The 24,216-nt window shown below is 42.5% G+C and overlaps 1 protein-coding gene across 1 annotated transcript in view; it reads right to left on the bottom strand.

Annotated features, from left to right (window-relative positions):
• The window catches only part of CMTR1 (cap methyltransferase 1), a 27,522-nt gene extending 3,309 nt beyond the window's left edge, over window positions 1–24,213 (bottom strand). Inside the window, exons 1-22 of the mRNA XM_026844516.1 lie at window positions 24,052–24,213; window positions 20,558–20,700; window positions 18,103–18,261; window positions 15,948–16,040; window positions 15,143–15,214; window positions 14,401–14,495; window positions 14,231–14,303; window positions 13,823–14,021; window positions 11,219–11,337; window positions 10,869–10,965; window positions 9,509–9,641; window positions 8,781–8,960; window positions 8,316–8,372; window positions 7,296–7,353; window positions 6,585–6,653; window positions 6,278–6,409; window positions 5,647–5,769; window positions 4,838–4,929; window positions 4,140–4,208; window positions 2,668–2,715; window positions 2,022–2,134; window positions 1,372–1,480 (exon numbers count right to left, since the gene is read on the bottom strand). Of these exons, the coding sequence (XP_026700317.1) occupies window positions 1,372–1,480; window positions 2,022–2,134; window positions 2,668–2,715; window positions 4,140–4,208; window positions 4,838–4,929; window positions 5,647–5,769; window positions 6,278–6,409; window positions 6,585–6,653; window positions 7,296–7,353; window positions 8,316–8,372; window positions 8,781–8,960; window positions 9,509–9,641; window positions 10,869–10,965; window positions 11,219–11,337; window positions 13,823–14,021; window positions 14,231–14,303; window positions 14,401–14,495; window positions 15,143–15,214; window positions 15,948–16,040; window positions 18,103–18,261; window positions 20,558–20,700; window positions 24,052–24,181 (2,363 nt within the window). The 5' untranslated portion in view covers window positions 24,182–24,213. The remainder of the gene's footprint in view (window positions 1–1,371; window positions 1,481–2,021; window positions 2,135–2,667; window positions 2,716–4,139; window positions 4,209–4,837; window positions 4,930–5,646; window positions 5,770–6,277; window positions 6,410–6,584; window positions 6,654–7,295; window positions 7,354–8,315; window positions 8,373–8,780; window positions 8,961–9,508; window positions 9,642–10,868; window positions 10,966–11,218; window positions 11,338–13,822; window positions 14,022–14,230; window positions 14,304–14,400; window positions 14,496–15,142; window positions 15,215–15,947; window positions 16,041–18,102; window positions 18,262–20,557; window positions 20,701–24,051) is intronic.
• Between the last annotated feature and the right edge of the window lie 3 nt (window positions 24,214–24,216).

Below are 24,216 nucleotides of genomic sequence, written 5' to 3'. Positions count from 1 at the left end.
TTGTCCTGTCCCCCCCCCCCCCCAGGTTTTTGAGAGGATGACTGTCATTGCAGGCAATGGAAAGGCCTTCATGAAGAATTTAGAAAGTGCCAGCAGCAGCAAGCAGCAATCTAATCACTCACCACAAACCTACCAGAATCAGTAATAGCTGTCCTAGGGAGCTCTGCAAACGAATAGGGTTCACCCTGTACGGAAGCAGCTAGGATCATCTCCTCTTTCCCCTCATGTGAAGTAACCAAGCTCCTCTTGGCTGCCAAGAGTTCTGGTCCTACAACACCATCTCTCACTCCATCCATCGAGCACAGCCCCCCCTCACTGCATCAACATAGTCCCAGCCATAATGAAAAGAGAGCTGCTAATTACTGCAGACACAGCAGCCTTTAGTTTTGTACAATTACTGACAATATTCATAGCTTATTTGGTGCTACTGTTCTAACAAAGCAGTACCAGCACAGTGACAAGAGCACGTGTCAGTGGATAATTACAGACACATTAGTACTCACTAACCACAACACATCCTTCTGGAGTCCCCCACAAGAGCTCCCTCCACCTCCTCAGCCATTCACACAGGTTCATGCTGGCCTACTTCAGAGTACTGGGGGCAGAACTAACCACATCCCATTCATCCATTTAGCTGGTTAAGGAAAGCTTAAGGATTCTAAGAGCACTGCTGTAAGGTAAGGAGATTCAAAATGAGAAAATCAGGAGTCCTATTTCCTATCAAGCTCTTGCTCAGAGGCAGAGTGGCAGTAGAGGGCATCTCTTGAGACTGAAGGCAGGGTGTGCAGAACATCTCCACCCATCAGCCCCAAGGTGTTACACAGACTCAGGATTTGCTGTACTTCAGACATGCATGGCCTTAACCTAGCAGTCAGTAGATACAGACACTGTTAATGACTGTCCAGTGACAAGCCACTCCATCCTCTCCCAGGGAGCTGCTGCTTTTCTCTCTCACTCTCTCTTTAAACAGCCCCCAGCTACCTACAGCTTATTCCAGAGCCTGGGCTAAATGAACTGGGATTTGTTTTTAAATTAGCAACATACAACCAAGCATCTTAAAATACAGAGATGCAGCAAATTACAGTTGCTGGTCTCAATTTCCATTTCCCTGTGTGCAGGGAGGTTCAGTAACTTGTACTGGAACAAAGTTGTAAGATATGTGTTATTCATAGCAATTAATTGCAAAATCCGCAAATCCAGCTCAGCACTTTCCTGAGAAGGTGCCAGCTTCTGCAGCACACCCTGCTGGTGACCAAGCTGCAAACGACTGCAAGAACATAGCACATCACGCCTGAACTCCCTTCCAAACACCCCCTCCGCATACACACACACAGTTATCCTTCCATAGCCTCAGCTCTGGCTTGTACTCACTGAAAGGGTGCAATGGATTCAGAAGGGAGGTCATACGTCGCCTGCTTGGTCATTTTGTTGAAGAAGAATTTCCTTTTGGAGTTTTTGCTGTATGCCATTGTCCAGGGATCTTGCAAAAGAATCACAGGGATCAGACAAAAAATGAAAAGGGGAAAAAAGCACAGTATAAACACACATATAGTGCAAGCAGGGAGGAGGAATCTATAATTGTGATCCTTCTCTTAATGCCTTTCTCTTTCCCTCCCCTAAGAAGACCTGCTTTCCAAGCTGTTCTCTATTGACTGAGAAAACTCCCTTCTCCCTACATTTAAACACTGACATTCCAAATAGGATATTTCCATGTACTGTTACTCTGGAAAATATTTTTTGATGAAAAATTATAATCTCATTAAAAAAGTCATCAGTCTTGTAAATAAATGGAATTACCCACACAATAGCTAATCAACCCACAACAGAAAACCCTATCATATAAATACTCTAAACCTTATCCAAATCCAGGCTACCCTCATGACATGCAGATGGTTAATCTCTAGTCACTGGAATACTCCCATTAGTTTTTTACCATGTTACAATAGAGGTGAGCCTGGTTAATACTTTTACTTGAAGATACAAAGAAAAGTTAAATAAAAGCAAGGACTCTCTCTTCCTACCATTCACAGTCCGTACGATGTAGAGTCCTGTGGGCACAAAGTGCCGGTCATCTCGGCCAGTGTAGGACAGCCGGGGTATTCCCCCTGAACTCTTGATGATTTTCATCTCTAACCTGAACGTTGAGAGAAGGCAGTAATAGAGATTCCCTGCTTCTTCATTTACCATCCTCTTGCATACAAGCTATCACCCGCACACCATCCCCGGAGTGTCACAGTGAAAAGATGACAGTACCGCACATGACAGGGCAAAATCATCACTTCCTGGAGAATTCAGTCTCTTGCCTCCCCCTCCCACACATGGCTAGAGAAACCAGCCAGAGCTGTCTAGATCAGGTAGCAAACTGAGGGTTGCAATGAAAAATCTGTGATGATCTACCACACTTAATTCAACTGGGGTTCCCATGAAGCCACTGACACTTCTGCACACAAACTCAAGCACCATTGCTACTCCTACTGTTGTAAAGCACACTGACCACATCTATGGCATCAGGATGATGCTCTGACTCAGCAGCATCTCAGAAAGAGCAGTCACCAGCTGCACAAGCTCTAACAGCTCTTTCTCCAGAACTCCTCATAGTTCAGCACAACCCTCCCATCCCTGTCCCTCAACGGGCCCTGAAGTCTCTTATCTGTGCCAGTCACTTACCTCACAAAAATCTTCTCCATTTCCTCCAACCTGTACACTTCCTTCACTCTGAGGGGGAAAAGGCAAAAATGTGATTTAGAAAAAAAAAAAAAAAATTAAACTGCCCTCTTTTTCTATCGCAGCTACAGGGACTTGCCAATCAGTTCATTTTGTACAGCATGAGGTGGTCAGACATGACTGAGGTTCACTCTTCTCCTCAGTCTTATGCTCCAGTGACTCATTTTTCCTGGCTTGAGAAAACCTGACACCTGCATGCTCGTGGTGGGTTGCTGTAAGCAGCACACCAGTGTCCTTGATGCTAAGGAAGCTGTGCATTTTTACCTCAGGCTGAATATACAGAAAAGGAAGAACAATGAAAGTCATGTGCTTCTGTTTTCCCATGAGGTAAATTCACCAAGGTCAGCCCCAGGCAGGTTCTGGCCTCAGAATGCTGGTCACGCAGTAAAACTAAACTGCCTAATCTCCATCAATATTATCCTCAGAGACACCACAAACTCACTAGTCACCATGAGGTAAAAATAGCTGTTTGTTCGTTTGTTTTAAATCAGTAAAGATGATCTGGAGTTATCGTTCTTATGTCAGACTGTTTTTGGTTTTGCTGTTCTGAGACACCATAAAACAATTGGGAAGTTTCAAAAATGCTGCCTCTGATCTGACACCCCAGCCCCCATTTCCCACACACTGCTAAAAGCATCAGGCTTCAAAGAACACAGCTTGAACACCTTTTCGTAAGAGCAAAGAACCCCTCTACAACCCCTTTCTACAGCTCTCCCCAACATTCTGAGCTCCTCCCGTTATTGCAACTGTGTCTTGAGTTTGAGATCCCACTCATCTTTCATTAAGACACTAAGGAGAGCATCCTCTTTCCTTTCCTCCAGCTTCTCTCACAGTATCACAGCACTTCCAGATTCTGAAACAGAAGCTGTTTTTTCCACAATACCTATCTGATACCCAGCACAATGATGCTCTTATGCTTCACTGTAGCAGAATTAATCAAATGGAAGGTCAGAAGGCAACCAAAGCTGAAGCCCTTTGTCAGGAACTTTCTTGGGATTGTAACTAAAGCCTTCTCCTCAGGCTAAGCATTTGGAGACTGTAAATGCTGATCAGCACTTCATTTATCTACTAAAAATCATCATCTCTGTTCTGCTGCTGACTCTTCAGGGCAGACAAGGACATAGAAGTCTTTGCAATGATTAAGCTAACTGAGTGCTAGACATACTATAGCACATATTTGAAGTCAGCACCAGCCAATCCACCTATGATAAAAACATGACTGTCTGATATGTAAAGGGCACAACTTCTCCGTTATCAACCTTTATCTCAGATATTTAAAGGAATTTTAGCCTCCTTCCACTGACCATAACAGAACTATGAATTTAATCTTGAAATTTAACTCTCTTTCAGCTTCTTCATCCTCCAACACAATGAAACCAAAGCATGCCAGGCTGAGGGAAGGAGTCATCACTCACCGGATGGGGTTCATATCTGGTCGGCTAGGTTTAGAAACAGCTTTGACAAACTTCTCCGCCAACTGAATCCTGAATGAAAGTGCAAGGAGAATCCAGCAATTTAGCAAGATCTTTGGCACAGCAGGTAGGTAACAGTTTCAGCAGAATAACTGATTAGACACTTCAGTACATGCAGACTGCCTCCACTGCTAGCCACAAGGGTACTAAGCAAGACTTATCACCCTGCCCTCCCAGTTCAGTGCCCCATGATACTGGCTTTATCTATTAGGAACGGGTCTCCACAGCTTCCTCTACAAGCCCACATGATGCTGAATACATTGATGTATCAGCAGGAAAGTAGGACTAGTAGATACATCATGTCCCTGGGGAAGGAAACAGGGGCTCATTCCTTCTCCCTCAGCCAGTTATCAGCTATGCTCATTTGCTTTCCCAGGATGCTCAGTTTACCCAGACTGTGCCTGGTTCACCCCATACAAAGAAAGGAGCTACACCTGGCCCTCATACACAGAGAATGTACAGTTGGAAAAGGCCATATGCACTTCACTTCAGATCAGGTACATTCACAGTTCATCTTTATAGCAGTGTTTCAGCTGAATGCACTTGTCTCCCTGGGCTCAGCATTGTTTTTAGTGTGAATACTGTTTCCCAGTCACCTCCTACTCATGTAAAAGAAAGAAGTTTCTCCAGATCCTACATACCTCTGGTTGAAATGCTGCTTTCGAACATCATTGCCATTCAGCACCAAGACATCAAGGATGTGGATGGCACTGATTTTTCGCTGGGCTTTCCCCTAGGGAGGGCAATACAGAGACTTACTACTCAGACTGTTGCTATTTCAGCTTTGATTTATAGCCCTTTTTTTTTTTTTTTTTGACAGGACATCACTCTCTTCCAGCAAGAAAGCATCTTTCCAGACATCAGAAGCACACAAATTCCCTGCTGCCCATTGTACAGTAACATGCTATCCTCCAAGAACTGGTGTATCTCAACCATGCCATTCTGTTTCACGAAGAGAGAGGGGACAGGACCACAGCTGCCATCAGAAGTGCTTTGTGCCTTAACAGGGACCACAGCACAAAGCCCAGTGCACTAAACCATCTTCATGTGATATGCCAGAGGACAGGCAAATTCCCAGGCAGCAATATCTTACACTGTGAATATACCATGAGAATCTCTTCCCTAAGGCCTGAAATCACTACTGACCAGTTATATACCCAAAGAGCTGCAGAACACATTAAGTCATGTCGGCAACGTCATCTGCGGCTGCATGTAGGACAACAGCAGCACATCAGGTCCAAAGTGTTTTCAAAATAATATTAAAAGCTCCCATCTCTAGCACTGGACAGAAAGAAGGAACTTAATCCAAAAGAGCTTCTCTAAAGTTCATATACAAAAAAACTTGCACCTGGCACAGAATGAACATTTGTTCTGCAGTATCTTACAGAGAATAGGTAAAACTGCTCATTATATTTGCAGCCACTTGGTAAGGGAGAGAATAGCCTCCTACCTCTCCTTTCAGCTCATGAACAATCTCCACAGAGAGAAGGGTATCTCGTGGCAGCTCAGTTTTCAAATCCAGCTTTGTCCATCGATCTGACTGGCGACCATCCCAGGTATAGATCTGTGATTTCTGTGTGTAGAAGGCAAAATCCAGATTTAGCCAAAGCTTCACAAGGGCAGGGGTGAAGGACAGACCTCTGACTAACTGTAAAGCAGCCCTCAAAGAATCTTTTTGTCCTAGGCTGTCACAGGCAGTTTCTTTGTCAGAAGTTTTAAGGAAGAACCTTAATCTCTACAGCAAAGGAACAAAACCACTGATTCTAATCAGTCAGTGACTTTTCATACCCGGACAAAGAACTAGAACACCTTTAAAAGGACAGTGAAGATAATTAGAGACAATAGCAGGAGTACAGGTCTCCATGTAGGCTGCAATTACAAAACCAGGGTTAATTAGCGTGAAAAGCAGTGAAGTTAGGAGAAAGCAGTGACGTTAGGAAAAACATAACATAACTAGCGGTCCCAGGGACCACTGATGGGGATCCTTTCTGGCCTCTAAGGACAGGAAAGGATGGGATGAAACTGCAAGGCAGTATATTGAAATGAACCAGCAAAACTCCCAGACTGTTCTCAGCACTCACCCCTAGACCCAAGAGGAACTTCTGCTCACTTCCAGACACCATACACCGGTAATCTAACACTTGGCGAATTTTCTCCAAAGTAGTGGAATTCAGAGGAGTGGGTTTGTAACTGAAGGTATCAATGTCCGTGCCCTAAAGAGCAAAGTATGGAAAAGGCAAATTAGACACAATACATCAACAGGTAGGTAAATGCAACTTCTACGTGAAATGATAACACAGGACTAGCTTCTTAATCTCTTAATTCCTCTGGGGGAAAAGTTCCATTTGTATGAAAGGACTCAGAACAAGCTTCTGAATAAGGTCTCACCTGGATCAGCTCAAAGAACTTGGATTTGGGATCTGAAGATGAAGGAGCAACACGAGCCTGATCAGGAATCTGAAAACAAATCAAAATTGATAATGTGTTATTCTTTGGCACATTCATAGAAACCTTTCTGGTTTCAACACACAACATAACATCCTGCCCGCTGAAACTCCCACTCTTGGGATTCAAGTTGCTGGAGAGGTCATCTGGCAAATAAAAGGTCTCACGGGTTTTTTAAATTTAGTGTTGGCATACCGCACCTCATAGTAAACAACAGGCAACTTCAGATAGTTTCAGGCTAAATCTTTGATTTCATTCATGTTTTGATGAAATACTGTTTCAAAGACACATGTTTAGCCTGTGAAACTGACTGCCATATCTGTGGCCCCACTGCAGTCAAAAAGTTCAGGAAAGAAACTGCAGACTCAAAACAAGACCTTTTGGAAAGTTCTGCTGCTTGGGAAGTAGGTGCTGAGTTCACTCTGTGTACGACAAAATATTCTCAACTGCAAAGAAGCCTGCTCAGTTAAGCTATACACATAATGAAACAGAAACATCCTGTTTGCTAACATAAACAGCTTGAAACATTCTCTGACTTTCCCACAAGACAACGTATTAAATCTCTGGCTAGAAAGTCCTGTCTGTACTGCAGGGCCATTCTTGTTTCACCACAGCGGACAACTTAACAACCTCCCTACTTGGCAGCTGACTTACCCCCCATAGCTGGAGACACTCCTTTCGGATTTCAGCCTGCCGTGGCTCAATCAGAGTCCTACAGAAAAACAGTGGACTGTTAAGATGGCAAAACTTCCTTGCTCTTGCAGCATTACATATTCCAGCCCTATAAAACTTGTATCTGTCAGTGTCTGGCTTGAGAATCATAAACATCCACTGTTCCTCGACAGGTTATACAAAAGAGGATGTTGCCTTCCCTCCCCACCCTCCACCAATCTCCAATCCCCATGTTTAGCTTTGTTTCATGGTCTGCACTACTGATTAGCAGTCACCACCCCATCTCAAGAAAGCAGCACTGGGTATCAATATTTTCAAGAAGTTATGTATTTGTATGAATTTATGCTCATCTCCAAGAGCTGGGTACATTGCCCTATTTACAACCAGCAACGAAGACCACACAAAAAACAGTGTCAATGTTCGGATTCACTCTTAGATAATTCCTGACTGCCAGACTCTCTCAACTTTCTACTATGTATTATCTCTGAATGACACCTCAACAAAAAAGTCATACCAGGGAAACACCTATACATTGCAATGGTTTTAGTTTTATGTAAAAAATTTCCATGATAAGCTTTAGGTAATTCTAGGTATGTAACTTTGGTGCTTTGAATTGCCCCTGGAAAAGGAAGAGCTATGAACCACACCCAGCTTTGATGGTTACTATAGAATCAAACATACCAGCTGGGAGTTACTTTTCTGCTTACATTCCTGCTAAGAAGTAGGCCCACTTATGGTAAATCAGAAACCATACAATGCATGGAAGCCTTCTCAACAAGGGTGATAATAGACCATCAACTTCCACTCCTCCAGCCACCCACACATTTCTGCAAGTAACTCAAGCAGACACACAAACTCAGCTGCCTAAATGCCCTATTCTCTTTCCTGGCTCCAAAGGCCAAGCCAAGTACCAGCTCAAATCAAGAACACATTAAAGGGCAAAGCAATTAATTTATAGTAGGTTAATTCAGTCCTCACCACAAGTCAGAAAAATATACTCACGTGTCTTGAACAAATGCACGAATTTTGGCTAGTGCCTTTATCTGAACTTTGCAGTGGCTGAAAGAGAGGACAAGTTTCAGTCAGGGAGAAAATTAATCACCAAGATTGTTCTGTGGTTCAAAACAAGGAAGAGTGCTGGGACAACAGGAAGAAGCCACTCTGATCCTCAGAGCAAGGATAGATGATTGTCAACATGATTCAAAGTGACAGGAATACTACTGGTAAGAACTAGGCAGTAGCCACCTTTCTTTTCTATACAGTACTCAGAGCCCAAACAGTCACTAACAATATACAGCATTTCTCTCTGCACAGGGTCCCTCTGCCCTGCTAAACCTTTCAGGGAGCAAAAGCAGAACAGTGTAACAGCATCAACAAGAACCTTCATGGGTGCAAGAAGCTACAACTGAAAGCCGTGTTGATTAACCTGCCTACAGCCAGCAGCGCTCATTGCCCACGGGCACTCACTTTTCATTGGACTGGACAATGTAATCATAGAAATCCTGGTCGCCTTTGATCACGTTCAATGGGACAACAAGATTCACATCCACATCAGAGTTGCGCAGCTGGTTGAGTCTGATGTTCACCATGAAGAGATAGTCTCGCACGTCATCAATCCCTAGCTTTAATCCTTTGCATATCACGTACCTACAGAGCAAGGCAGAGGGATCATGTGGGTTCAATTCTTCCACACAGCCAACTTCCCTGCCACATTCCCATTATCAGGACAGTTTCCCAAATCCCAGGAATTCTTTCCTCCTGGGTATTCCTAGGAAGGTGCAATCTTACTTGTCAGAAAGTCATCGTACATTTTTTACACTCTGAAAAGATTGGGAAACTCAATCCTATTGAAAAACCCCACAGATCTCTCTCAAGTAGTAAAGCAATTCTGTTAAACTTGACAGATACAATAACAACGCACATAATATGCTCTAGCTTTCTTGGAAACATTGTTTCATGAAAAAGAGGATTTGTTATATATGCAGTTCCCTGCTTTCTCCCCAGAAGGGTAATTTGGCAAATATCTTCTTTACCTTGTCGTCGTAATTTGGTAAGCATCTAAAATGTTTCCTCCTCCAAGACAGTTGCCAATTGAGGCAGGTCACAGAGCTTCTGCTAGACTTACCCAAAGCTGTCTACCACTGTATTTAGAGGACAGGGTTTCTTCAGTAGTCCCTCACGACCAAGAATCTCACCTCTCTGAGTTAGCTGGGCGGCTTGTCACAGGTTTAAAGATGCACACTCGCTCAAAACAGCAATACAGCAAATAAACAAGTCCCACGCTGAATGGAGTGAACAAGTCAAAGGTTTTGCAGACAAAATGTCCTCCTGGAAAATAAAGAAAGGAAGCACACCGATAACAGCAGATTATAAGGAAACAAGTTGATACCAGGCACCTCGGTAACTTTCTCTCCAGCAGCAGTGGTGTTTCTGTACAATTAAATGGCATCTAAAACACATTCATGAAGGGGGACAAATGGGGCTCCATGAACCATCTTCCCCATATCTCTGCAGCAAAGAGAAAAGCATTTCCCTGACCATGATCCAATTAGTATGCATGCTGTCTCACAAGCAAACCTTCTATCCACCTCCCACCCTCCCCTTCCAGGCACAGACTGTGCCCTCTGGCACGGCAGCATGCTACGTAAAAGCCTCAGTGAAGAAGAGCTCTGATACGTGCAACCTCAGGCTGGAGGAGAAAACTAACAGATGTTACCTAAACAGAATAACTCGCTGTCTAGAAAGAAAAGAGTCTATGGTGCCCCTTGCCTTCAAACAAGATTCCCAATTTCCCCAAGCAAAAAGCAGTCAGTCTTACAGAACTATTAGCTACCCAGACAGGAAAAACTTAAGGAAGGTTGCTCCTTTTACTGTATCACATTTGAGACTACTGATAAGTAGATCATTGCCTCAGGTACTTCTAAACATAGGGCACAAGATAAAAATACTCATTATGTTATCATTTATCTTCTGTATCAAAGCCAAATACTAACTAAACTCAGCAGAAGAGAGAAGCCATCAAAATCAGATAAAGCTGTAATGTCCATCATTTGGCAATGATGAGTTACAGCTAAGACAATGCAAGACATCGTCTTGTTCCGCTCACAGAGATGGCAGATTTAAAGGAGAAAAGCCACAAATAAGATGAACTGGTAAAGATGAACTGGATAAACACCACACTGTTCCAACCAGCCCACTAGAATATTCAGAAAGCAGTTGGTCCCGCCAGTGCCATATAACTCAGATAAACTGTCCAGTTATTACAGTAGCAACCTTAGCCCAAGACAGCTACATAACGTAACAATGTGAGAGCTTTAAACCAATCCATTTTACCGCAAGCTTTTAATAAAAAGCAGAAGAGACATAGATAATCTTATCTTTCTGCCCCAGTTCTCTTAGCTTTGTGACAACCATCTCAGGTTGTACATGCACATGCTCAACTCGCCTCACTGCAGAGCAGATTTTATGGCATGCTAATAAAAACTCTACAACATCCTTCCACAATGCCATCCCCACCTTAGAAAAGGAGGAAGAAGATTAATGGCTAAAACATACCTGTCCGGACAATGGACAGTGCTGTAAGGAACTGGCAAAGCATGAGCTGTTTGCTTAGGATTTCTTGCAGATTCTCCTGACCCTCCACTGAGAAACCCTGCAGAGCACATAGCACGTAATTAGTATTTCCACAAATCTGTTGGTCAAGCAAAGGATTCCATATAGCTACATCATGGAATCATGATAATTTATGTTTATTTAGAATAAAAACCACTACCACCAGGAATTTTAATGGCAAGCCTTGAAGAATTTGACATTGTAACTATGGACACATGTTGAATATCCTATTATATGCAGACTGGGGTATCAGTTTTGGTCATTAGTGCAGGAAGAAAAAGAAATGGACCAACCCCATCAGCCATTAAGAAATGCACTCCCTTGTGATCAGTATTGTCCAAAACAAAATTCCGGAAAGCAGTAATGTTCTCCGGGCGAGTGATGTCTCCATCTCCATCAATCCCTCCCTCTCCTACAAGAAAAAGAGGAGACAATTAGTAACATATTTGCAAATACAGACAAAATACCAGTATGTACAGGTGATCTATGGTATTTAATCAGTCAGAAATTACACAGACCTTGACAGGCGAGTAAGCATCAATGTATTCCCTTGTTCACAACCAAAGATGCTTGTTTATTTAGGAAAATTATCCAGATTGTGTGGTTAGGGATAAACAAAGCCATATAACAACCATGCTCAAATGATGAGTTGTACATTAGCCTCAGCAAAAGACAAATCATTCACTGCCCTCCCAAGATGAGCACTGACCACATGACAACATAATATTCTCATCCAAGTAGGAATAACACATAGCTGAACCTACTAAAAATCTAAGGTTCAATCTCACTGCACAGCTCACCTGTTAATAACACATTTTTACAGACAAGACAAAATTATTTACGTTGTTAGTATTCTACATTCTACTAAGAATTCAAATCATTCCAAAGAAACACAATACTATTTCCAAACAGAATGTAATCTGGAATTTAAGAAAGGAACCTCCAAAAAACCCAGCAAACAAGTTTATAAAGGGAGTAGGGAAAGGGAAATAGTGTTTGTGCATGAATGTTCATAGTTTTCCTATATGGCTCTTTCTAAAGAGCAGTACATTGCCCCCCAGGTTGGTGTTTTAGAAAGCTAATCTAAGGTGTATTCTAGAGCTCACTAATTCTGACTTTGAAGAAGCCTGAACTTCTACTTGGTATTAGTCCCTATAAATCTTCTACAGCTACAGCTTCTATTAACTGAACTGGAGGACTAGAAAGTAGCAGAGATCAGGATGCATGATAGTGCTTTGAAAACTAAATTCCTCATCAATCATCCTGTCAGCAAGTGAACTGACGCTAGAATTTGTTACCATTCTTCACAACACAAATAACACAGCAGTCTGCTCCCTTCCCATCACTGGAAGAGTTTGTACACATCTCACTAGAGTTTATAGCGTAACAGACAGAAAGGGATCAAGGAAATGCATCAAAGTCATTGGGCTATTCATTTCTCCAGATATCTCCTTCTCTCCATAAGAGCACCAGTTTGCAGTGAGTTATGAAGATCCAAATACTGCAACCGTTAGAACAATGTATTTATCTGCTTTGCTGCCCTTGCCATGAACCTCCTCTTTAACAGATCTAATCCTGAAGTGCTAACAATTCTCTAAGAGTTCATGGTCAGGTGTCAAAAGTGGCAGTCAAGAAGAGTCAAGAAAAAAAAAAAAAAAAAAAAAAAAAAAGCAAGCACAATGGAAAAGCAAACCCTCTTCTCTACAAGACAGGCACACTCAATTTTCCTTTATACAGTCTGAAATAAGCAGCAGGAATACTAGCAATCCTTGTATTTCCCTCCCTATTCCTAGAGGCTATGCAAATAGAGGGCTCAAAGATATCACCAAGCTTAACACGTTACCCTCCATGAGGTGAGACACAGCAATTTTCTATGTACACCTGCTTAGCCTTTCTCAAAGCAATGTAAAACATGTTACCTTAAACCTCTTTGGATTAAGCAGCTAATTTAGTCACAGTGATTCAGATATAGCCTCTAGCCCAAATCTGGTTTATTTATCCTTACTAAGAGCCCACAATCATCAAAGAAGAGCTAGGGAGGTCTGTCACAGAAGCATACTGTCAGTCAGACAAGTAAGGTTTCTATCTCTAACTCCGCAAACAGATCTTTGGGCAAGTCAGGGGGCTGGAGCACCTCCCCTGTGAGGACAGGCCAAGAGAGCTGAGGCTGTTTAGCTTAGAGAAGGCTCCAGGCAGACCTTACAGCAGCCTTACAGTACTTAAAGGGGGCAACAGAAAAGATGGGGATAGACTCTTTATCAGGGAGGGTAGTGACAGGACAAGGGGTAACAGTTTTAAACTGAAAGAAGGTAGATGTAGATTAGATATAAGGAAGAAATTCTTTACTGTGAGGGTGGTAAGACACTGGAACAGGTTGCCCAGAGAAGCTGTGGCTGCCCCCTCCCTGGCAGTGTTCAAGGCCAGGCTGGACGGGGCTTTGAGCAACCTGGTCTAGTGGAAGGTGTCCCTGCCCATGGCAGAGGGGTTTGATCTAGATGATTTTTAAGGTTTCTTCCAACCCAAACCATTCTGTGATTCTATGGTAGGTCATCTCACTTGCTGTGTTGCACTTCATCAGTGAAATCGGAAAAATATTGTCAATCTTAAAGCACTCTACAATTTTCAGATAAGCAAAGTACTCAAACATCAACTATTACAATAGGACACACATTCCCTGGGCAGATTGGAAGTGTATGCAGAAATGTAACTTGATATGCAAGCTCATCAATCTCAAACCCTTTCTCAGATGACCCTCTCCTTCTACCTTCCAAAATGGTTCTCTCTAAACAGGCCTCTCTTACATGCCCATGCTGGTGTCAGTACCAGTCCTGCTCCTGATACAGAGGCTGCATCATAAGTAAAAACGTCAGGTAAACACTCATGCATACGCTACATACCATAGTAAGGTTCAAAGAGCTCACTGGAAGCAGAATAGAAGTCCTCTAGTTTAAAATCATTTGGTCCTTTCAAGGTCATGCCAAATCCCTTCGCATGCCACTTCCGCCTCCATAAGACGTACTCGGAGAAGCCTCCAGGACCAGCACACACATCAGCAAAGTAGAGCAGCTCTGCATCTCGCTCCTTTATCAAAGGCCTCTGCAAAAGGAAACTGAGGAAATTCTACTGACCCAGTACCAGCGCCCATCAGTCAAACACAGACACACCATAAACTGCACTATTCAGTCAGAGAAGTCTCTTTGAAGCACCTGTTTTCCCAACTAGTATCCTAAGGATTTTCCTTTCTCCCCATCTTCCCCATCCTCTGAGAAAGCATTGCTGTTTGAAGGTTAAATAGAGGCCCTCACCCCATGGAAATCCTTAGGGTTTGTAAACATGTAATCAAAGACATGGTCCATATTTGCCATCTTCATTGCAGCCCTGTGAACACACAAACAGGGACCTATTAAGCTTCAACCTTGGCTCCCAAGGTTGAAAGCAGACATAAAGGGGCTACACTACCAGAAGTTCTTCAAACCTGTTCAGGAAGAAAACTCCACGGATCATCTCATAAGGGTTAGACCTTGTTCGGGCTCGACGCATTTCTTCTCCATCCAGCTCATCAAATACACTCTGCACAAACAAACAAAACTGAGCTCAACATAGCACAGGCTTGAGGGACAGGTAGGCACAAGCACTTCCTATGCTCATGCTTCTCTCCCCTTAGACAGCAACCTCCGTGCAGGGTTTGGTTCACCAATATAAACTGTTCTTCTGTCACATAATGATACTAACTCTTCTTCTAAGCCACTCCAATTCTTAAGAAAATTTAGCGACACTGAAGAATTCTGTACTGATAGCTCCAGAGCCTGATAATGTGGTTACCCCCCTCCAAAAGCAGTTCCAGCCCAATGTATTTCTCTCACACATATACACACACTCATATTCTACTGCAATTTACAATGGCATGATAAAATCTAAAAGGGAAGACAGAATACAGAAGAACAGAGAGGGAGCATATTTCCTTCGTTTATTCAAGTCTTCAGCCTTTCAGTAGAACTAAGAAAGGGAGACTGTTTCCATTTATCTCTGAAGGCTGAGGTGCAAAACAGATTGCTGAACAGACAGTAACAACCAGGACGCTAGGTCATACCAGTGGTAGAGAGGTAAAAGAGGATGTTCTGAGCTCTTGCCAATCACTTAACTATACAGTCCTTTTCAAGTATTTATTTCACATGTTTCTCCAAAACTTCAGTTCCTCTCTAAAGAAGGGGACTCACCTTGCACTGCAGGACATTACGTAAAAGCTCTTCACTACAGAACTCTGTTTCATCTTCAATCACCATCTTCCTCTGGAACAGGACGAGAACACATAACAATTAGCAAACATGGTATCAGTCATCTCAGAATGACACATATATCAGTAACAGATGAAGGCTGCCAGTGACATACTAGACTGTTCGCAAAAGCATAGCCAGCAGGCTGAGGAACTATTCTCCCCTTTTAGGCATCTTGAGACCACATGTGGAATACTGCACCTAGTTTGGCACTTCCCAGTACAAGACAGACATACAGCAGCAAGCCCAGCAAAAGGGCCACCAGGATGACAAGGGTGTAGAAGCACCTGGTGTACAAGGACAGACTGAGAGAACAGCTTGTTCAGATTGGACAAAGGGAAATCCTATTGCCGTCCACAAGTACCTAATGGCAGGAAATAGAGAAAACTGATCTAGACTGTTAAGAGATGGACAGTAATAGGACAAGAAAAAACAGATGCAACCTGCAACACAAAAAATGCCAATTGGCTCTATGGAAATTTTCTTCCGTCAGCTGGGTCAAACACTGAAACAGATGCTCAAACAGGTTATGAAATCTCCATTCCTGGAGATACTCAAAATTCAACCAAATAAGGCCTTGAGCAACCTCATGTAGTTGAACCTGCTTTAAGCAAGAGGCTGCACTAGCAATCTCCAAGAGTTTCCTCCACCCCAGGTTACTCTACAACTCTTTGACAAGGCAGTTTTTTCAGACTGAGTAGTCCTGTGACATCTTAGGCTGGTAAATACCGATATCTAAAAAAATTACCTTCCCCACAGTCATCCACTCCTTCAGCTCCTGGGCATCAGGGATTTCCGTGGTACACTCAAGGCACCAGTCCACCTCCTCGTAGGCACTGGGCTGCAAATAGAAGACATGGGAAAAGCCAAAGAAGTTTTTACTAGCAAAATATAACAACTAATTGCTTCCCAAAAGTTTGCCTCCTAATCCTAGCATAAGGGGTTATGCCATGACTTTAGAGCCAATCATAGAGTTCTTTTTACACAGAATCACAGAATCATCTAGGTTGGAAAAGACCTTGAAGATCATCCAGTCCAACCATCCACCTAACACTGACAGTTCCCAACTACACCACATCCCTCAGCGCTATGTCGACCCAACTCAAACATCTACAGGGATGGGGACTCCACCACCTCCCTGGGCAGCCCACTCCAACGTCTAACAACTCGTTCTTTAAAGAAATGCTTCCTAATATCCAGTCTAAACCTTCCCTAGCACAACTTGAGGCCATTCCCTCTCATCCTTGGTTAAGGAGGTTCATCCCCAGCTCTCTGCAACCTCCCATCAGGCAGCTGTAGAGGGCGATGAGGTCTCCCCTCAGCCTCCTCTTCTCCAGACTAAACACCCCCAGTTCCCTCAGCCGCTCCTCCTATGACCTGTGCTCCAGACCCTGCACCAGCTTCGTTGCCCTTCTCTGGACATGCTCGAGTCATTCAACGGCCTTTTTGTAGTAAGGGGCCCAAAAGTGAACACAGGAATCAAGGTGCGGCCTCACCAGTGCCGAGTACAGGGGTCAGATCCCTTCCCTGTCCCTGCTGGCCACGCTATTGCTGACACAAGCCAGGATGCCATTGGCCTTCTTGGCCACCTGGGCACACTGCTGGCTCCTGTTCAGCCGGCTGTCAATCAGCACCCCCAGGTCCCTCTCTGACTGGCAGCTCTCCAGCCACTCCTCCTCAAGCTTATAGGGCTGCTGGGGGTTGTTGTGGCCAAAGGTCCTAGTCTAAAACATGGCTTATTTGTTTGGACTTAATATTTATAACTAAAAATACCAAAAGAAAAAATACCCTCACCACTTTCCTCTCATTAGAGCCTGATAAATAATCAAGACAAAGCAAAAGTCTAGTACTCTCAAGGTACATTTTAGAGACACTGCAGGACAGACAGTTGCCAAGAAAAAACACACTTCCTGACAGTGCTTTACACATTCTTTCTCCCAGTTCTTTCTGAAAGGCTCCCTCATCCCACAACTTCATTCAGGCTTTGAATAATTTTTATAATCTTGGGAAGGAATTCTTTCAGCAGTTAAGATCAAAGTGATGCTACTTCTCTACAAAGAGAGGCTGCTAAGATCTACTAACCTTCTTATATTTATTACAGTAGTATTATCCACAAGGGTGATAACACTTAAACTGCTGTGCGCTGTAGAAACACACTGGAGGACAGGACCTAAAGCAATGAGCCTATAGAACAGGTCTCAAATTCCTGTCTCTCAAGCAATAACCTCTGATACTATTTTCAACTGCTGAAAACATTTTAAAGAATGGAGAGTGGAGTACTATAACATGCACCATACATAACTTGACAAGCATTGCTGTCCTTGACTAACAATGGCTGGGAACTTCTGGCTTAATCTCCAGCTGCCAGATCCCTACAATTCAGTGGGGTTTTTTTCTTTTTAAATACAAATCGCACCAAATAATATCAAAACTGGGCTTTACTTTCCTGACAATATCTACTTCTATTTCCCGGTGTTCTTCCTTGTTGAAGAGCTTGACAAGACACAGGAATACAACACAATATGTGAGCATTTTATTTGGGATATTAAACACACCCAAAAAAGACTTTTTTTTTTTTAATCACCTATATAGGCATTAAAAATGATATTCAAAATAAATATGGTAAACTCAAAAGAGCTTGATAACAATTTTCAATCACATTCACTACTGCAAACTCAGAAACAAATCCTACAGACCACAGCAACAATCCATCTGAAACCAATTTTCTCCCAGAACATTGATACATGTGACAGAAAAGAAGTTTTGCCATGTTTTTCTAGGACAAAATAAGGCCTGGGTCCACCCAGTAGAACCACGTAATGGTAGCCAGTTGTATCAGACAACACTAAACATCGTTCCCAGGGGGCAAAATAGAAAAGGGATTCAAAATAGGAAGTACTTACCTCTGGCTCACCCTGCCAATCAATATTGAGCTCCCCATCAAATCCTTTGAGGGTCAGCCCAAAGCCTCTCCTTCCCTTCTGATTGGAGGCCTCAACAATATCCTTCCTGCCTTGGCCATATTTTCCCAGACCTTCTCCTTCCCGGAAGCCCATCTTGGCCTATAAAGAAAGCAAAGGGAGCACACTATAAGGAAAGTGGACTTGAGTTTATATACTACTGCTGGTGTCAAAGACTAGCAGGAAAAACAACACATCACCCTGAAGTGACTTGAAGGCATTGAGCATTTGTAATCTCAGCTGTGGCTTTCAGGACTTAATACTGAGCTCACTTCACTGAGGCAGGACATAAAAAAACTAGATTTGAAGAATGATGTTTGAGATGACAGCAAATTACAAAAGGTTCAGTAATGCAGGAACAGCCTACTCAGAGGGAGTAGTGAGGAGCCTGGAGTCATTCATCACAGTGTTCAATAAGCATGGAAGGTTCATAAAACAAAAAGATGCTGGCACAGGAAAAAACTCATGTTGTGATGATATTCTTTGTTGTGAACATGCACTCACATACATTTCAAGCATCAGTTAAATCTTCACAGAAAACTCAGAGGAGGAATGCAAGACACTGCTCCTGAAACACATTCTCATCTCTTAGGTTAAGAAATATGTTCATCAACTGCTAGTTTTTCAGGCTTTTCTCTTCATAAATTTTAGCAACAAGAGAACAACAAAAAGCATCAATACAGTCAATTTCACTCCCTCCAGTATGCATCTACAAGACAATAAGTAAATAAAAGACTTAATCCTTAAGTTTCACTTTGAATGAATGTTATCCATATATTCTTTCCTGTGAGAAGCAACAAAAACATTGTTTATTACCAATCTGTACAAGAAACAACACAAGAACATCTGACACGTTTTATACAAAGGTACATGGTGTTTTCCCATTGCCTTTGCTACCTGGCTTCAAATCACACTGAAATATATACACCATATATGACAGCCACCAAGCCTGTTATATACTGGTTTCCAAGGACAGAATTTTGAACATCTAGTAATTAAGGAGTAGTCTCCTTTTACTCACCTAATGCTACCAAATCATTCAAACAGACTTTGATATCACATTGATCTTTATATTCAGATTTGAGGCCTTACAAACAAAAGCCTCCCAAATTTAGTAGTAAAAGCTCCTGCACTGTGGCCATTGAAAGCACATGTCCCAGTTGGCTCAGGAGAGAGCTCTCCAAGTAAAAGACAGTCTTGTGCTAGAATCAACAAACTGCAGCCCAGTGCCAAAAATGCATGTGGACAGCTTCTGAATGATCAGCAACAGGGTTTATCTATCGAAAGGCACAATCAGCAACTCTCAGCCTATTTTCCATTTAGAGGTCAGCAGCATTCCACCTCCTTGAGAGGCAATATCTCCCTGTTCCCACTCCTAGTAGCAGCCAGCACTTCCCAGCTTCTCACAGAACACTGAACTTCTAACTTGGCAAAGGCAGGTAGAAGTTGGCCTACCACCATGGAAAGATTGCTGACCCCTGGTCCTGTGAGTACAGCACCAACACAGAACAAAAGGAGACCTGAATTCCAGCACAGGAGTCCCAAAATTCCTGTTGCATTTCAAGTAATACACAACTATACGTCTCACCTTCTCTGCTGCCCTTGGAAATAACACTTTTGTTTCTCTGTTATCAAAACCAGAAATTCTTTCAAGGACTATGAGATACTCGCTATACCACACTAATGAAGTTCGCATCAGGAAGTAAGTGCCACAGCATCCACTGAAAAAGACTCCTCTTCTCTACAGCCTACTATTGCCTTTAAACTTGGCAACAAGTTGCCGAATTTGGGACTACCACGAAACACGGTCAATCATCTTCTTAGAACTTCCTAAAAGTACTTTCTTCCCCATGCTAAAACTGCAATTAAGAGGTTGGTGATCACCTTCAAAGTTTAGTTGTCCCTGTCACTATCATTCACAGCTTCCTGCCTTGCCAAAAAATTCCAGTCCTACATAAAGCAGAGTGGCACTACTTGAAAGAAAAAGAAATATCTTAATAATTTAGTTAATAATTCTACAAGGGTATGCCAGCCAGCTTCCAAGACCAAACAAATTAATGTCAATCACGCAGTTTAAGGCCTTTCTAACAAAGCATTTTCTAACTCAAGCACTGCAAAATAAGACATGGTAGTACTCTTTTTTCCAAGCTCAGCAAGCTGGCTGACCCAGAGATCCTTCCCTTCACATTCACCTTCCTGCTCCTACGCCTTGAACATGAATCAACGTTCTTTTTCAACAGATGCCCTTGAACCAAGCCCTCTCAGCCTCTCCCTTTGCTGGCTCAAAGAAGCAGAGAACCCAGCTACAAGGAGGATCAGAATCTCTTAAAATAGACTAGTCTTTTCACTTTGCTCTCATCAGGTCTTAATAGTTTGGTCCCAAACTATTTTGACCTACCATGAGCTTTTGGGAGACACGGTTATACATTGAGTAGCGAGATGAAGTACCCTCCACAAGTGAGTCTTGTTTGAATTCATTGCTGAAGACTGGTCTTTTTTCATCGCTCTCACTGTCAGACCCACTGCTGCTACTGGAAGACTCTAAAAGCAAAAAAAAACAAGGGTGAGAAAAGCGAGTGTGAAAATAAAATGGAATAAAGACGTCTCAGTAATCACATTAAGAACAACACAGCAAGACTCATTAAATCCTCTCAACACACACACAGAAGACACTGCAGTATCTCAGATGCACTACAGGAAGCACACAGGTGTAATATAAAATACCCCATGGAATCAACACCTGGTTATCTGCCCCTTTGTCTCGGGGACACACACAGCCTCTTCCAGGCTTCACAAAGAGCTGGGCAAACCCATTTACAGCAGCAGGGCTAGACACAGCATGACCAAGATAGCACACTGTGGTGTGCCTGACCTTTGCAATGATCCCAAGGAGCTGAGAAAGTCCACAGAGATTCCTTCCTGAGAATAATGACAATTACTGACACCTTGATAAAACATACTGGATTTTCCTCAGTTTCCTACCTAACTACAGGTGTAAACACATCCCTAACTTAACCAAAATCCACATCAAATACACAGGCATCTACCAAACAGCCACCCCTGCAGAAAGAAAAGAGTTAAATCCTTTAGTCCCCATATTAAACTTCAGTTTGACTCCACAACCCCAATCAGTAGCAAGGATCCATAAGTTCACAACAGCAAATGAGTTTTTCACATCTAGAGTTTACTGATGCATACAAACCTAAGTGAAAGATAACAACAGAAGACACTATTCTAGTTTTAAAACACCCTGACAGAGATAAAAGTTTGAGGAAGAAATTAATCCTGTCAATGGTCCAATCAAGGTGATAAGTACCACCATACACAACAGGCACTCAAAATAAACATTTGTCACCTGAAAATCCCCTGAAACTGATGCAGCAGAGCCTTCATGGGCACCAAACAATGAAGTTCAGTCTATGCCCAGTTCCACCCTGGGATCTGCTTGGGAAGAACCTAGGCCTGTATGAGCTGTATAGACCTCGCTGTTGATCTACAGTTGTGAGATGCCCAAACTTAATTGCTCTGGACTGGATGTAACTGCAATCTGGGCAGGAATTGTAGCAGTTATATAATTTGTCTCAGCCTGCTCTACACCAGGTGGGTAGCGAGGGAGGCCCTACAACCCACTGAGTCCTTCCGCTTCTCCTGAGGCAGTATCTTTACAAGGATGAAGTAATGGCACTAATTTCCTTTCCTGAAATTTGCCTAGCATGGCATCAGTCATACAAGTTAATGCTGTGGGGCAGGCCATACAGACTACTGGAGCAGCAATCCACAGCAAGCACAGCCACACTCTTCACTGGACCTCTGACTCTTGAGCCTCCCTTGTTCACTGAGTGCTAGAATCATTCTTTGCTACCTCATACAACTAAGAGAAGTTGAACTACAGAAAGTGCCCTGAGATAACGCAGAAAATTGTTGTAGCAGAGTTAATACTTTCCTTTAAAAGGAATTACTTAGCTATATAGAAGTGTTTAAAAAAAGACATTATGATTACCTAGAAAGAACAATTAAACTTCTGACATTTTTCTGATTTAAGAAGAAACACAGATTATTTCTCTCCCAACACACTCTGTATTTCCCTGTTACAGAAAACTGAGCATTAGTGAAATAACAGGAAACAACTGGAAAATTAGTAAAAGAAAGGCCATTACAAGAAAGTGAAGTGAAAATGAAATACACTACAGTGAAATACACAACTGTAGTTAAAATCCTTCCAATGTGTACTCAATCCCTGTCGTTGAACTACTGGCTTTTAAGATTCAGGACTTGTGTCCCCACATAATTACTATGCTAGTGTTCTACAGTATCAACATTTGAGGCTTCAAGTTCAAGACAAGGAAGGGTAGGATTTAACTTATGTTTACAATATTAGACACCCATCTTGACATTCAAACATCTGTCACACAAGCCACATTTCTCTTTCCTTCACAAAGTTCTTAGATATGAACACGATCACAAAGGATTTTGCTTTAGGGTCAGATACTGCTTTCTGCTTCTCCAGTACACAGCTTCAATTAACTGTGCTGCCTGCTTTTGAGCCCTGTCTTATTTCCCAGAGGCTCATGAAGTGCCTCGAACACAAAACCCACTACATAAATCTCAGGAAAGTCCCTTCACAACTCCTCTTGCTTTTAATACTTGCTAGGCCATGCTTAGCTGAGATCAGATCTCAAACCGCCTCTCTCCCCCAACCTTCCCCCTTTCATTGGAAATCACAATGGGTGTAACAGGCTACTAAACGATTAACCCTGTCCAAAATGTTGTCCTTGAACTGTATCAACTTGTTTTTTAAACATTAAGGCTCACAGTCTATTTTGAGCCACAATGAATTCAATGATCAAAAGGGGGGAAAAAAATTCTAAAAATTATTCCATTTTTTAGCTCAGCCCTGAGTGCATCCAGCAGTCCCTACCCCAGCTCTCACACCCTGCACCTCTAACCTCCCCACTCACCTCCAGCCTTGCCAGACAGGTACGTACACCATAAACTGTCACTACAACTACCCCCAAACTCACCCACTCATCTTCCATACACATCCCCTTCCACTTTCACAACGTGAAGGCTTCTTTATGCATTCAGGCCCTTTCTCACTAACATTTTATGACCACAGGAAATCCCATGACTCAGAAGTAGCAGACAGGACCACGAGGCTACCTGAAATACCATCCTGGGAGAGTTTAAAATGCCCCACAACAGTAATACCAATTGTGTGGGGCATTCACCTCATCTTTAGTACACCCCAAGCTCCAGATAAGAAAGCATGCTCTGACTTGAGAAAAAGTAGGCAATTAATTTAGTTAACTCTGAAACCAAACACCTGTGAGTTCACACAATTCCTCCCTCCCCTCAAAAATCACACTGAGCCAGCAAAAGAGATGGTGCTACAATGTAGAAGTCCCAACCAACCTGTCCTTTGTATTCATCTCAATTTCTCCCACCTGCAAAAATGTGGTAAGATTACTGATTTTTTTAAATTATTATTTTTTAAACAATAAGAAATTAGGATGTTTCTTTATAGCACAACACCCACAACTCCTCACTACTGAAAGTATCCAAAAGAGAAATAACTGCTGAGACTGAAAAGATTAATGTTCCTCACATATTAGAAGAGCATTTGCAGCTCTGGACGATGTACTTATCTACCTGAAGTTCTATTTTCTGTCTGAATTCATACAATTCCCAGACCAAACTGTTTACATGAGATTTTTAAAAAGCTAAAAAAAAGTCACACCAATCCAAGGTTTTGAACAAAATAATGTGTTTTTTCTTCTAAAGAGAGAGCATACCCTTGAAGTTCAGGCTATCAATTAGGATGTAGATGTGGGTTCAATTCCTAGTTATTATTTAGATTCTCCACAGCAGCACATACCTTATCTCCAAACTTACCTTGAGTAGTATGATTACTAAACTGAGTTTCATCATCTGAAGTAGAACTGAGGGTTAATCCCAAATCTTCTATCCTCTTCTTTTGCTTCTTTTGGGGGCTGCTAAACTCAGATTCTGTCCTTCTCTTCATTTTTACTGAAAGAAGATGATCACACTTGGTAAACG

This window comes from Athene cunicularia, assembly GCF_003259725.1.
Source record: "Athene cunicularia isolate RWA chromosome 3 unlocalized genomic scaffold, athCun1 chr3_part1, whole genome shotgun sequence".
Lineage (NCBI taxonomy): Eukaryota > Metazoa > Chordata > Aves > Strigiformes > Strigidae > Athene > Athene cunicularia.
This window is presented reverse-complemented; position numbering and strand designations above follow the sequence as displayed.